Source organism: Brachyistius frenatus, unplaced genomic scaffold, assembly GCF_029030835.1.
Source record: "Brachyistius frenatus isolate BFR_SWC_R1_liver_20210118 unplaced genomic scaffold, ASM2903083v1 Contig_81, whole genome shotgun sequence".
Taxonomy (NCBI): domain Eukaryota; kingdom Metazoa; phylum Chordata; class Actinopteri; family Embiotocidae; genus Brachyistius; species Brachyistius frenatus.
In genome coordinates this window covers 1572281-1587935 of record NW_027210680.1, presented here as the reverse complement: position 1 = coordinate 1587935, position 15655 = coordinate 1572281, and the positions used below count along the sequence as shown (strand labels likewise).

Sequence of the window (15655 nt, the reverse complement as noted above, 5' to 3'; positions counted from 1 at the left end):
TATGCTGACGTCGTTGTCGTCGCGCTTCGGCTTCTTTCGGCATTTGTCGGAGGGTTGAGAGGTTGAGCGACAGACGGGGAAGCTATTTACGAGTTCAAAAGTTCAGTGTCGGTACCACCCCCCAAAACCCTTGTCAGCATCATCCGGTTTTTCTGTAAAAAAAAAAAAAAAAAAAAAAAAAAGAACAACCCAACTCACGTTAGGTTGCATTATAAACAGGAAGCAAAATATTATTATTATTTTTTTTTTTTTTTGGAAAGGGGTCTTTAATCTAAACGGAGGAAGGACAAAACAATACGAATTGTGTTTCAGGGCCAATAAGCGACAACAAAGGGAATTTAACAGTAATATCTGCACTTTAAATTCTATCAAAAAAGTTGAGGAAATTGATTGAGAAATATATTTAAACTTAGCCTACCTTTTTTGGGGGGGATGTCAGTGTAGATTGTTCTATTAATTAATCTTTTGCCATAAATTGAAGACCATTTTGTAGTGAAAATAGTCTTTCTCTGTTCAGTCAATACTGCTGATTGTGAATTGTTTTACAACGTACATAAATTCATAAAGCCATGGTGATGGACTGATCAACCTACCTGTTGCTGTGATTGAAGGCTAAATGGTGAAAGGACTTTCAATATTTACTCAGGGGAGCAATATCCTATCTGTACTGGTAGACTTAACTTGTCTGTGATTGGTACTAACATGGAGTACACCAGGCAACTTAATATACAAGTGAACCCTACTGAAATAAGGAGGCATATTTTGTAAAGTTTAGCCAAGGAATCTTGTTTGAACCCCCAATCGTACCAGTGCCAGGTTCAAGCCTGAAGGTTTAAGGTCTCTCTGCTCTGTTACAATAAACGATAGTATTGTAAAGGCTTGTCAGGAAGCTGCAAAGGGATGAGTGTAATGGATTTCAGAAAGAGGAGGTCAGAAATAAAAGTAAAAGCCCTTTACTGTGTAATATTATGGTGTTAATGGCTCAGACGATTTTGTAAAGTCACAAATGGTTTCAACTGGATTTTTTTGTGTGTGTGTGTGTGTGAACAGTAATATTTTCATTCTGAGGTTTGATTTCACTTTGGAAATCCTGGTCAGGTTTGAATGAATCGCAAGCAGAGCACAGGTGAGGTCACAGGCCAAGGACCCCCCCCACTCCCACCCAACAAAAATAAATAAATAAATAAAAAGAACACCTTATACCTCGTTTTCATTTTGGGAACTACTTTCAAACATGACTTGTAGTTCCCAAAATGGGGACTGGGGACAACGGAGGGTCTTTCAGAGAGGTGGAAGGGGTCCACAGCACAATATATTATCAGTTTTTAACAGTATTAACTTATATTTTACTCAATTATTTTTGACAGGTTTAATAAAAGGACAACCTGGGGACCTCTGAGTGACTACAAAATACCACTATTCCCGTATTACATTTTAAATGACTATAGTAGTAAAAGTACTGTTTAAACTAATGACATTAATAATGGCTTTGCTATTTTTAAATGTCCCAGTATAACATGACAGTGTGACACGGAGGCAGCAAACACCAAATCAGGTTTTTTTTTTTTTTTTTTTCTATCTGTGAAAAATGGCCTGTAACACATTGAAGATGCTGAAGAAGAGATTAAAGCACAAAGGTAGAGTCAGGCAAACAGCAGCAACTACTTACACTGTACCTAGTTTTATCTACATCATTTATGACTAAAGTGAGGCACTAAATCATGGTCAGCCAGTTCCATTGAAAATAAGGATTTTGCAGGTCAAGCACATGACACTACATTGACCTCTTGTGGCTGAAAACAGAAGCTGCATTTCATGTGAAAAGTAAACAACTTGGAAGGAAAAAGATAAATGGATTTATCTCGTTTAATTTTTTTCATGTCAAAAATAGATTGTAATAAGAAAACCATGATAATAATGTCTCCCTTTTATCATAATGTGCCTGTGTTTCCCTGACATAATGATGAAAGAAACAAACTAATTACTCGGGCTGAAGTGTTCTCTCGCACACATACAACCACTTTATTGCAAATCAGTTGTTGTCTTGTGATGTGAAACCTGATTCAGATCACACACGACACGACATACGCTCATCTTTTTTTAAAAGTTGAATCGGAGAGGGCGTGAGAAAGACAGGGAAGGGTAGAGATTAAGAGGAAATGACAGCCTTAAATGAGAGCAGGGAAATGATGACAGTGATTAGTTTAGGCTGATGTGTCAAACCGGCCAGATCCACACACGGACACACTTTACACACTCACTATGATAATCTGTGGTTGAACGCGATCCGTATACACATACATTCTCTGTCTTCTTTCAACAGTATTTCCCTGTAACTCTCTCTCACACACACACACACACACACACACACACACACACACACACACACACACACACACACACACACACACACACACACACACACACACACACACACACACACACACACACACAAAGGATGACTAAATCTCAATGTTCTGTTTGTTTTCCCTCCCACTGGTGACTGAGGTCACAGGACCAACAGAAGTTCACAGGGCAAACCAGGAAAGACAAAGTACAAGCTTCATAATATTTGTTTTGTATTAGAATAATTCCATATCTTCAAATGCTTTATTTTTCCTCTTTTACCTACAAAATTTTTTGATATTGATTTGATATAAAATAATGATAAGTAATAATAAGGTGAGTCCAAACAATTTTTTTTTTTTGCAGATGTCCACAAAAGGTTGCATTTACACACAACCAGAAGGGAAAAGGTGGAGAAAAACTGAAGTTAAATAGACTGTTTTTGTTGCTCGACTGCACACACATAAACCCACAAACTGGTGGATTATCAGGATATCCACACTGGAGAGATCAATGAAAAAAAATCATTCATTTTTATTGAAAAAAACAAAGGTACACTGAAATTGTGCATGTCTCTCTGCAATGTGGCAGGTTAAATGCATAGGAATCATTAACAAGGCTATAGTTGAATGGATGATGATTACAGGAGTGCAGAGGCATAACCAGTACACCAAACACACACACGTGCCGTTTCTTTTAACTTCATCTTTGGGTAAAGTTAAAGAAATTTACATCATCTTACATACATTTTTACTCTGTCAAAACCCAACAGGAAAGAAATAAATCAGAGACTACTCAAACTAACTTACTACATTGACTAAAAATGAAAAATATCTAAAAAAAAAATGAAAAAAAAATGTGACAGTTCATAAAACACAACACCAGATCATTGGTTGGTGTCTCAAGGAAGATTAAAAAAAAACTAAACAATGAGGAACAAGATGGAGTGGTTCGAACAACAACAATAAAAGTGATTAAACAATATAGAGATATGAAATAGGCTTAAACCTGGGAAAAGAAAATAGTGCTTTGGCAGAATATTTTTGGCTACGCGCAAAGTGAATAATTTTTTTTTTTAATATTAAATCGTAAAGAGAACGTTTCTACTACATTCAGCATGACCAGAGAAAGGCATTAAAAATGACACAATCATGGAGGGATTTATCCTTTAACTGGTGAAGGAAGGTGTGGCTGCCATCGCACGGGCAATATTTTATTTTCCTGGATTAACAAAATAGTCTAGTATTCTTCGAGGATTTACACTCACAGTGCTTTAAAGGACATTTTAACATTATATTAAGCACCACGTGAATGCACTGTGCATGTTACGATAAAAACATCAGACAGTAAATGTACAAACTACATTCCTCATGTAGGAGTCGGAAGCCTCTTTACACAGTTTATGTCTGAAGTATATCGATGCTTCAAAATGATTTATTTTACTGAGGAAAATCCACAAAAAGAAAAGCTTTAATAGAGGTACCTCATAAATGAACCACATGAAAAGAAGATATTTATCCATTCTTTTTTTCGTGAATGAATGATCCTGTGAGTTTCTGCCACAGTGGCTTAACTGTGAAGAACCAAATGGTTGATATGAAAGAAATCGCCTGCTTCTGTCATCGAGAAATATACAAAATGTGCAAAGAATAAGATTTGACCACACATTTATTTCTAAATTTAATGGCCAATATCAAAATATTTTGTAAATGACTGAAATGTTTATAAAGGTTATGGCCCTTACAGAAAAAACACATGAATTTCACATATTCAAAATCTCATATAACCACATGATTGTGGGAAATGTTTTTTTTTTTTTTTTTTTTTTACATTTTAATGGTGTGATGTGTGAAGCCCATGTAGATTCCCATGTGAAAACTTTTACAGATATTTTTTTCTCATGTTATCATATGTTAACATGTGATGGGAATGTATAGAGCATTGTGATATTATTATGTCTGATAAGGAGTAGCATTACTCTCCATGTTACCCTGAAAACCTTGATGACATCGATGTCCTGACTGCAGTACATGTTAGAAATGTAAATCTTACCCCATCAGTTTGATGTCATAGTAAAAAGAGAATAGTTCAAAGTACCTTCCATTCATCTGCATGTAATTAAACACAATATACTCAGCCAGGATTCCAAAATAAAACCATAAAAGAGGAAGACAACTTTTTTTTTTTTCTTAAACAGAAGCCACTAAGCTGCTATAAAGCTCAAATTTGGTCAACAGATTTGGTCATTTGTTTGTGCATTTCTCCGCTTACGAAAGCGTAAGAAATGTTGAGGAGAATTTGACGTACATATTGCATTGGTGCTGCTATTGTATGTAGAATAGGTAAAAAAATAAAGGCACATCAAAGTTTAGGTGTGAATCCTACTGTTCCCCACCTGTATTACTGCTGCGGGGTTGCTTAACACCCCTGAGGAATATTTTGGTAAAAATGTACGTTCCTTTCAAAAGCGCTTCTAGTATGCCATCTATGTGCAAGGAATGATATGACATCAAGTCATTTTGGGTTACAAATTGCCAATTCAGCTTTATGTACTACTTACACAGCAGCTACTGTATCATTAAAGTACCTCATACAGTACCACAACATGTATCTTAAGTAATCTATCCTTCATTTTCTCTGTCTTCATCATCCTCACAAAGCAATTTTATGCGTGTGTGTACATATAAAAATGTCTCCGTGCACATATATTTCCATGCATGTACTTCACATGCATGCATACTTGAGTGTATCTGTTTGTGTGCTGCATGTGTGACTGATTCTATTCTGTGTGCGGTGTGTCCATGTCAGTGTCTGTTTTGTATGTGACTGTGTCTTTGCGTGTTGCTGGATGTACGTTAGACCGGTGCAGGGACCTGTTGCCTTGCAGATCCAGGTGGGGAGGAGAATTTCTGGGAGTGCCAACGAGTCTCCTTGTACACAAACCAGGCGTTACCTGCCCACACAAACATGTTGAGGTAGCCGAACACCTGGAAGAAGGCAGATGGGAAAAAAATACACATTAATGTCCATTTGTCAAATTTCAGTTAATGACAAACAACAATAAGACTTAAGCTGTGTTCCAAATGACGAACTTCCATTCAGACAATAACATATAGTGCTCTGATATAATAGTCCTCTTACTTATGTAGTACTTGAATTTCGACAGGGTAGCTTTGTCTCAAACTGCACACTGCCATTCAGCATTTACCGGAAATAACCGTAGCATTTGAATGCATCACCTGCCAACATACAGTATCTGCCAGCTTTAAAAAATTGATCATGAAATGAATACGTTTTCATGCCCTCTGTTTAACGCACACAATAAACACACTGATGGCTTCTACTCAACAGCAATATGGTGGTAACTTTGAATTAGAAAACCCTTTACGTTGGTGGTCCCTACTTTTCTGCAACGTAGCCAAGATGGCGACCGTTGAGTGTGGAAATTGTCCAGCGTTTCACACTCAATATTTGGACCGTTTTGAGTGTACCATCCGGGTACTTGTAGTACATTGCATGTTTCCATACTTTCCAGTGTGAACTCACTTATGCACTCAAAATAGTGGGTGTTAGTGCGTAAGTACGCCATCTGGAACACAGCATTAGAGTCTGAAGCCACAGCGGTGCTTCCCGTACAGTGATGTATTGTAGGACAACACAGTGTGTAGTCAACAGAACATCACACCTACAGTAAAACTTGAAGTTGGCAATCAAAATACACAATGCCACCATAATAAAGACAGCGGTATCAAATGGTGGTCGGCTAAAAGTGAACACACAACTCAATATTTTTTACAGGATCAGTTTTTTTCATTTTTCATTCATCGTTTTCATTTTCTTTAAAGGAGTAACATTTCTAGCAAGTGGATCAATTAATATGTATTGTGTTGGGTTAAAAGATATCTTTGGCAACACAAATCAAATACGTTTCTTTAACCATCTACATTATTTTTCATAAAGCTTAAATTACATTTTATCACATGCTCTTATAATGTGGTTCCACTAATGCGCCCATTTAGCTCCTAAATTCTCTCTTGCAGACACATAAAAGCATTTGATTCAGCGCGTAGGCCATAGGACACTAATACTCTCCTTAAAACCAGCACAAATTTAATTCTTTTAGTCAGCATGGCTGCTGCTAAGCTCAACACTCAAACCGCAATAGACGGAAAAATAATTATACAGTTGGCACAGCGGGGTTTTGAGGTAAATGGTTAAATCAGCAAATAGCACCTATTAATAACACAGGTGGTCCCTCAGAGGTAGGCAGTGACAGGACAATTAACATAATACCTGTCGTGTTAAAGGGAGTTAAAAGATATGTAGCAGAACAGCTGGACAGCTTTTAGACTGCATCTCATGCAGTTTAGTTTTCGATGTAACCATTTAATGTAAACTGCTAACTGCTTTCACCTGGAAAAGATAAAACCCAAGCTTGATAAAGGGGGAATTATTGGGCTATATTTTTTGATCTAATGAAAGCCTGTGGACCACAGTATTGTTCTTGCAAAGCTTTTAGCGTTCAACTTCTACCCTAATGCTTTTAAATGGATGCAATCCTATCTGGATGGCAGAGCACAGAGGGTCAAGATGAAGGGGTATCTGTCATCAGCCCTTAGTCCTGATATTGATGTACCTCAGGGTTCAATTCTGGGGCCCCTTTTGTTTAGCTTTTACATAAACAATCTTCCCCCTGTATGCAATGAATTTGAGATTCAAATGTATGGAAATGATAGTAATTTATGTGCACACCATGAACAAATATCTTGGTGTAACAAGATATTTAACATCTTGTCCCAAAAAAGAGGGAGAAAAAAAATAACTTTATCACTTACATTCTTTATTTGAATGGGTTTCACTGGAATTGATTGATGTGATAATTGACTGAGTCTGAGGCAACCACAAAATATTTTCTCTTTATGTTTCTTCTCACCACAGAGATGTTGAGGGTCCGCATGTTGGCGAACTCCGTGACCTCACAGGTGACGTTGCTGCCCTTGCAGAGTGCCAGCGTGGCACTGAGGCCTTCAGAGTCTGTGGAATCCTTCACGTTCTGCAAGCCCTTCGCCCAGGCGGACGAACACACCAGCCACAGGAAGACCAGGATGGCTGTGATCGCAAAGTCCTGGAGAAAAGAGCAAACACATCAGCTCCACAGACAGAAACCACAAGTCGCTCATCCTTTAAGACCCACAAATCCTACTCTGAAATTTAATCAACTTCAGGCTTTACGTTTGTCTGTTGGGACGTCCACTAGAAGGATGATCTATACTCACTAAAATGGGTCCAAGGTCAGAGTCCTTGTAGACGTGCATGTAGCCCAAATAAACCAGCAGAGCCACCATGCTGTACAGGAAGCAGATGATACCAACGCCTACGAAGAACTCCGCAGAGGAAGCTGAGTCTCCAACCAAGTGCGTCGTAGCAACAGAGTGGTTACAGAGAGTACTGTTTCCCTCAACGAGCGTGACCTGGCTCAACCTGGCCATGACGTAAGAGAGAAGATTGAAATAGTAACATATTTTATTACTCATTTTAAAATAAACTGTGGCTGACACTGACCTAAATGTGTTGAAACTCTCACCTAAATGGGTAGTGAAAGTTGGCGTTGAGGGTTTCATTGCTGCCGTCGCCGCAGAAGAGTGATACGATGTTGCTCCCAGAGAATCCACCACAGGTTCCAAAAGCAAATATGGCCGTGAGCTGTTTGGACAAACAAGACAGAGTGACACATGAGAGATATGGTTGAGACTGATGTGAGAAACCCTTGTTGGACTTTGGAGAAAAAATAACATCAAAACCAAGAAATTTCAGATAGTGGACATGTTTTATGAGGATGGGGTGATATTTAAGTTGCAAGAACAGTATTGTCATTGTGTAACCACAACAAAATTGTAATTGCATCAACCCCAAAGAGTGGATTTATATTCTAGATTTCACACATATTTATAAAAAATAAAAAGGAGAGGAATGACATAGAGAATATGAAATATCAGTGACATAAAGTAAAGAATATCTACAGGTATAAAATATTAACAAAGTATAAAATACAACTGATGTCAGGGAGCAAAAAGCATCAGCAGCAATAGTACAGTAAAGGTGCCCTGTGACAAACATGGAGTAAAGGTGCAATGGGGTGTTAAATGACATGTGCGGTTGGTGTGGTGATATTGGCAATAATTAGAGGCTTGAAATGACATGTCAGTAAATATTGCTCGGATACTCTAATATTAGCAGCACATCAGTTTGTCAGACTGAGATGATATCTGACTTCAATCGTGTCACAGTTTTTGGGAAGAAGCTGATTTTCAGTCTGTTAGTTCATGTGTGGATTAAACTGAAGCACCTGCCTTGTGGAAGGAGCTTAAACAGGTGGAGTCCATGGTGTGTAATGTCTTTTAAGATGTTCTTAGTCAGCGTGTGTTGAGAAGAGGTTCTTCTATGTCCTGTGCTGCTTTCATAACCCACTGGAGGGCTTTATTATCAGGTTTGATGTCCCGCAGTTTGTTAGGACGCTCGCTGTGGTGCAACTGTAAAGGTTGGCCAGCAGCTGTAGGGGCAGGTCGGCTCTCCTTAAAAATGAAAGGCATTGTTGTGTCTTTCCCACCACTGCTGAGGGGCTGCTAATGCAACAACCATCCTCTGTGATGCTGAATGAAGCTCTGGACTCTCCACAGCCTGTGCTCTCATCTGGACAGGACTGTGGGCAGTCTTCCTGATCGTCCAAATATCCGCAATAATCTGCCAGATTTTTTTGGTGTTTAAGATCAGGTTATTGTTGGTGAACCACGCCGTCAGGTTCTAAACATCCTCCTTGTATTGTCGTTGTCTGATATGAGCTCAATGACTGTCGCACTATCCGCAAACTTAACAACAGTGTTTGAATTGAAGGTGCGTTGGCAGTCAAACGTGAAGAGGATGTAAGAATAGCTTCGATTGGTTAATGCAAACCAATTTATCCCTCCATTATTTCAACTGTGATATACAGAATGTGTTCTGGGACAACACAGGAACAGTGTAACAAAACACTAGTGTTGTCACTGTCACTGTACAATCATGTGAATAAATAACACACCACTTTTGAACCACGAGTTCAAAAGATCACGAGTTCTGTGTTAATAAAACAATTCAAAGAATTATAATTTGTGGACAAATTAATCAAACTCTTGTAATGTGTTGAAATGAAGGAAAATAACCTTACAAATCACATACAAAGTATAATTATTTTACCAACCCCATTTTTTGCTTACACTTACATCATCAGAAAAGATGACCACACAGTTAAAAAATGTGGCTTACATCGACTCTAATGCTGCCATTCAGCTCTTGAATTCCTTCTTGCAGAAAAGCATCTGATTCAGCGTGTCGACCATGTGACACTAATGCTCTCCGTAAAACCAACACAAACTAGATTCTTATGGTCAGGACGGCTGGCGCTGAGCTCAGCCTTTCAACTGGGATATCACTTTACATCATCATGGGCATGACAATATGGACTATAATTCACCGTATACTGCTGGAGTCACAACATACACGGCTTCTTTATCACACATCCTGACAAGGACATGCGTTGTTGATTGTCAACGTAAAAATACAACGAAATTAAGTCGGCACTTCAGCAGCTCGGCAGCAATGAACAAGGTAAAAGATATATTAAAAACAAAAACAAAAAACCTTCAAACTTGCGGATTAATCAGTAGTAAGAATAATCATTAGTTGCAGCCCTAGTCTGTTGTTTGGTGCTGGGAAGGTGGGTTTATTGTCTGAAAAGAACTGATGGCAAGGCTGAGTATGACACGGATGAGACAAAACACACAATGTTCTCAAAATACTTCCAACAACAACGCAATCTATAGCTCAACAGATGCCGAACATTCAAAATAGACAAATATAGGCATTTTTTTCTATATTTATCTTCGTTACTAATAAATGTCAGCATGCCTCCACTATCCAATCAAATCTGAGATCCCACGTATCACACATGTCTTTAAGCACCAACTCAAGATGGTTTCCACAAAGGACTCAATCTCAGACAGGTGATGCTTTTAATGACTTTTTAACTTGTTTTTATGAATTAAATAAACTTAACTCGAAGACTAAGTACAATTCTGCCTCCTGTCACTGATATTAAGATTAAAGATTGAATAAATCAAATAAACAACAAAATGGTGTGTGATTGATGTCCATCTTCTTACATATTATCAGGGAAGGAGCTTTTGCTCTCTATGGTATTTCTACTGAAGGAGACTCCATGCAGTGAACAGGAAGTGGATTACATCATGAATCAGAACATGAGCTTTAATGCACACACATTGCAGAGTAATGACATGCATGCACTATAATCTGTTCATGTCTCTGGACACACCAAACAAAACATTTACAAGAAAGACTTTAAACTGACCTCTTAGATTCTGTTTCATCAGCATGACTGTGTCACAAATGCTCACGCAGCTTTATCTTCACGACCTACATGTGCACGCGCACACACACACACACACACACACACACACACACACACACACACACACACACACACACACACACACTGTACACTGTACGTCTGCATGCACGCCCACACACACACCTCGAGGCCTCTCTCCAGATGTTTCTCCAGATGTCACTGGCTGCCACTTCCTGTTTTTTTGGCTGCACACCGCAGTAAGCTACTTCTCTCACATTCCTATTTCCCTGACTTTGACAATCTCCCACGACAAGGTCACGGCGCAACAGCATGAACAACTGTAACAGTCAGCATGGACCAAACACACACACACACACACACACACACACACACACACACACACACACACACACACACACACACACACACACACACACACACACACACACACACACACACACACACAACTCACCGCTTTTTATCATTTTGTTTAAGTTCACACTTTTAAACACAGCATAAGTACGAGACTGCATAAAAAAAATGCTTTGTCACGTTTCCAGCACAAGCTTTTAGTCCTCATTGGCGCTACAGGTGACACCTTCTCCAAACACTCTGGACACACAGCACCACTTTGTCAGTCCTTAAGCTCTGTTTGGCGAAATCCCAAACATCTGCAAAACCCTCAGAACCAATTTATGGACATTCCTAAAACTCACAATCAAGCTGTGAAACAGAACAAGTAACTAAATAACTTTATGCATATGATTCAAACTCACTGAACCTATTGGGAAAGATAAATGATCTGTAATCTGATTTAAAACCATCATAAACAAAAACAAGATTAATATCAAGATTAATATCGTGGTTCAAATCGTGTTAGAAAGATAATAATCAGCAGTCTTCCCTTTGGTTTTCACACAGTCATCACTGAGTTCAGGTCAGGCTGACCACAAAAAAACAACAAAAAACACAAAGCCACTGGAGTGTGTGCCCACGTTAGCCACCGTGTTTCCTCCAGCAGCCTTGCAGAAACATTTAGCCAGAGAGATGTGGCACCAAAACGAGTCCAAAAACATGTTGAGTGAATGGGAGCAGCTTTGTAGCATTTGATACGCCGAACGCTCCTTCCTGTTTACTAGTGTGTGGGAGATAATATCTCGGGAGGTATGAGTGTTTAGGCCATGCCAGTTGTGCACCCAGTAAACTGCCTCTTCATTTACATCACTCAACACTTTATACAGCAGATGGGTATTGGAGAATTTTTTTTTTTTTTGCATTATATACAGCGAAACCTGTTAGATTCAGTTTCATCAACAGGGGTGGTAATAAATCACTTCTCAAAGCTCAGAAACTTCCACATTTCTGCCCCTGATTTACATACATAGAGCAAAAATAACCTGCTGCCACATGAAGGCAACACACCATCGATGTTTATTAATGAATGGTTTCGCAGCTTCATTTAAAAAAAAAAAAAAAAAAAAAAAAAAAAAAAAAAAAAAAAAAAAAAAAAAAAAAAAAAAAAAAAAAAAAAAAAAAAAAAAAAAAAAAAAAAAAAAAAAAAAAAAAAAAAAAAAAAAAAAAAAAAAAAAAAAAAAAAAAAAAAAAAAAAAAAAAAAAAAAAAAAAGTCTTTGAGTGAAGAAGATCTGATTTTGTTATTGACCACAATTGAATAGTGAAGCGTTTGATACAAAAACGTAGGTGAACAGTCACAAAAAGCATACGTATGAACAGGGATGTGACTAATGTAGGCAATATAGCAATAACGTGCAGGTTATTTCCGATATTCATACACTAATTGTTTGGGTCTACAGAACATCAGAATTATAACAATTAAATGCCTGTTAGAAATTCCAAAAGCCAAAGGTAACATTTTTATATGCCTTGTTTTGTCTGTTTAAAACCCCAAAACTTTATGATCACATGGGACAAAAGAAATCTGCAAAATCCTGCCAACTGAAAACCGTAAGAGAGGGAAAGTTAATAATTTCTGCTTTAAAAAAATGAAATCAACGATTATTCCATAACTAAATTGTTGCAGATTGGTTTTTTTGTTGATCAGATGAGTGATTAATTGCGTGATCATTTCAACTCTGATATCCAACATAAAATTTGACGATAAACCAATGTGCATTTGGAAACCTGAAAAATGTTTGTTTTGACATTTTCTTTCATCATATATGTATAACATATACATTTGACCTTATCTGAATTCCATCTCAGATAAGGACAAGGTAACCGGAAAGTCATTAATGTACCATTAAACTATTTTATAGATTTTAAAATTTGGGTTTGGATGACACCTACAAATGGTTCCTTTCATAATCATTTAAAAAAAAAAAAAAAAGGCTCAAGTATGCATTAATACATTTGATAAGAAAGGTTTTTTTTTGTTTTGTTTTGAATAATCCTATTCTGTAAGTGAAGATAAAGCAGTGGCCTCATTATCCAGATGATTCAAACTCCTGGACTTCATGAATAATATTCAGTGTGCTCATTTGGACTGTAGTGCGGGTGAGGACCTCTGTATTGTTGTAAGTGCTCACGACTAATCATCCAGCCCCTTGTGAATTAGAAAATATGTTGTGTTAAATAAGGGTTACATAAGGGCAACAGTTGAGACCCCCCCCCCCCCCACATACACACACACACACACACACACACACACACACACACACACACACACACACACACACACACACACACACACACACACACACACACACACACACACACACACACACACGGCTGTGTCCTGAGTCAGATGACCGAGTGTTACTGCTGCTCTAAAGCGCCTTGTTTGTGTGTATTATGCGAAAATAGAACAGCTGAGAGAAACTGTAGCCGAGATGCATTACCACACTGGATTTCTCTGACCCACTTATGCAGAGCAGAACTGATTACTGAACTTTCCGGAAGAAACTGTTGGCACGTTCCCTCATGATACACACACACACACACTGGGAGTTCAAGCGAACATAGCTGAAATGTTTCAGCTGTCAGCGCAGAGCAGATATTTCAGAGGTGAATCAATGGTGAAAAATTTGTTAATTTCTAACTGTATGCTCTCTGAAGAGCAGGCAAACTGGGCTGGAAATAAGTGATCTGCACTCACTGCACCCAACTTCTCTGTCCAACAAAGTCTGCTCACACTTCCATCCATAATTCTTAAAGGCCTACAGTCACAGAAAGTTAGAGAACAGAACAATCATGTATTTGTATAGTGAATCCTAAATAATCATCAAAAATAATCAGATTGAGTATTTATCTTGTTTATTCTTGTGTTTAAAGATATGTATTCACTTATTATACATATGTGCAAAGCTATTGTGTAAAACATCATGCTGTGGCTGTGTGATGAAGTTATGGTCATGTTTATGTACCAGTATTTCATTTTTTTCCCCCATTTTTTTTTTTTTTTACTGAAGGCTGAAAATCGCCAGGAAAAGGGAAAATCCAAGCACCAAAGAAGGACTGAACCTCCCTGTCCTCTGGGTGCATATGACACCCACTCTCACACACGCAAACGCACTAATACAGTGGATGCATCTCACTTACCCACTCCACCAGTTTGACGAAACCCAGGGGCTCCTTGAGGGGCGCCAAGTTGAGCCGAAATCCGGTCATCATGATGCTGCTTCTGATCCAAAATCTTGATTCCAATTGTTCCTAAACTGTAGGATGTTGGTCCAACAGCGAAGGAGAAGGGGGGAGTTGTCTGACAGTGACGTAGTTTTACTGCTGCCAACGCTGCAAAAAATGACCAGATGAAGTTATAAGAAGAGAGTTTTACAATCCACCTTTCCACCAAAAACAATGGAGATGTAAACGATGAAGATGAGATCATGTACTTACTAACAACGCAGCTTGGCTCGTTTCAGGAACTTTAAACCACAAATGTTAATGAAAAAAAATCTTTTGTTGGGTTTCTTTTGCAGTGTAGCTTGAAAGCCGAGCTCCTTGCGCTCCGTTTGGTGATGCGCAGACGACGCAGCCGATAAAGCGCGTAAAGTGTGCCAAACCTCGCTTCGCTTTTGGACAGAAAACGTTTGCCAGAAAGTTTTGTTATTCCACCAGTGGGCAGAAAAAAAAATACCACAGACACAACTTAAAATATCCGGCAGCTGCAATACAAGCAAGGGCTTTTTTTTTTAACCACAGAAAACCCATGCAAATTAACACTACGAGGTTCAGTTCCGCACCAAAGTTATCGATAACTGTCTCCTGAGTACAAAAAGGCAACAAAAAAAAAAAAAAGTTTCCCACTAAGTTTTTATTGGACCCATCGGCTAGAATATGGAGGCTGCCTCCTCCTTGCTGAGTGTGCAGTTACGGTCTATGGAGTAACGCCTCTTTGGTGCTGACTGGGTCATATGACTTTCAGTGCAAAACCCAGATTGTCAAAATCCCCACAGCACCAAAGAAAGAGGTTTGCCCTCAGGGATCAGCTGAGGTAAAATTAGTGAAGCTTCATTTCAACCAGAAGACGAAACTGCTTGAGTCCCACATGTCTGACATGAGGTTTGACTCCAAACAGCAGAAATTCAATGATTAAAGGGACAGTCCGTAGATTTTGCACATTAAGGTCACAGTACACACAATTGGATTTGTAAGGATTTTTTTTTTTTTACATAAAGACTTATTTTTGATAAGGATTCCTTAAATCTTGTTTCTTAAATGTTTTGTGATCTCACCACCCAATGAAAGCAAACATAATTGGTTTGTGCCTTTCAAAACTGTGAGAAATCCCTATTGAGAAATGAATCCAATGAAATGAATTTGGTTGTGACATCATCATAAAGGCTTGGTCCTGTTAAATTACACGGTTGGAGGAAATATTAGTGCAAAAATTAGTTTTGGGTTGGTTGGTCTGATGTTTTGTTGACCATCCGTCCACATCGACCACCTCC

General features: G+C 38.4%; 1 protein-coding gene and 1 long non-coding RNA gene across 3 annotated transcripts in view; one reads left to right on the top strand and one right to left on the bottom strand.

Moving 5' to 3' along the window:
• The window catches only part of LOC138627121 (uncharacterized), a 137456-nt gene extending 125081 nt beyond the window's left edge, over positions 1-12375 (top strand). For both annotated transcript variants that reach the window (XR_011311361.1, XR_011311362.1), the window contains exon 2: positions 12201-12375. This is a non-coding gene — a long non-coding RNA (uncharacterized lncRNA). The remainder of the gene's footprint in view (positions 1-12200) is intronic.
• On the bottom strand, positions 2861-14889 carry sypl1 (synaptophysin-like 1). Its single transcript, XM_069709254.1, has 5 exons — positions 14304-14889; positions 7931-8049; positions 7623-7827; positions 7280-7471; positions 2861-5333 (listed from the first exon to the last, which is right to left on the bottom strand). Exons 1-5 carry the CDS (start codon positions 14373-14375, stop codon positions 5202-5204), a joined length of 720 nt encoding a protein of 239 aa, XP_069565355.1. The 5' UTR covers positions 14376-14889; the 3' UTR covers positions 2861-5201.
• Positions 14890-15655: the final 766 nt, after the last annotated feature.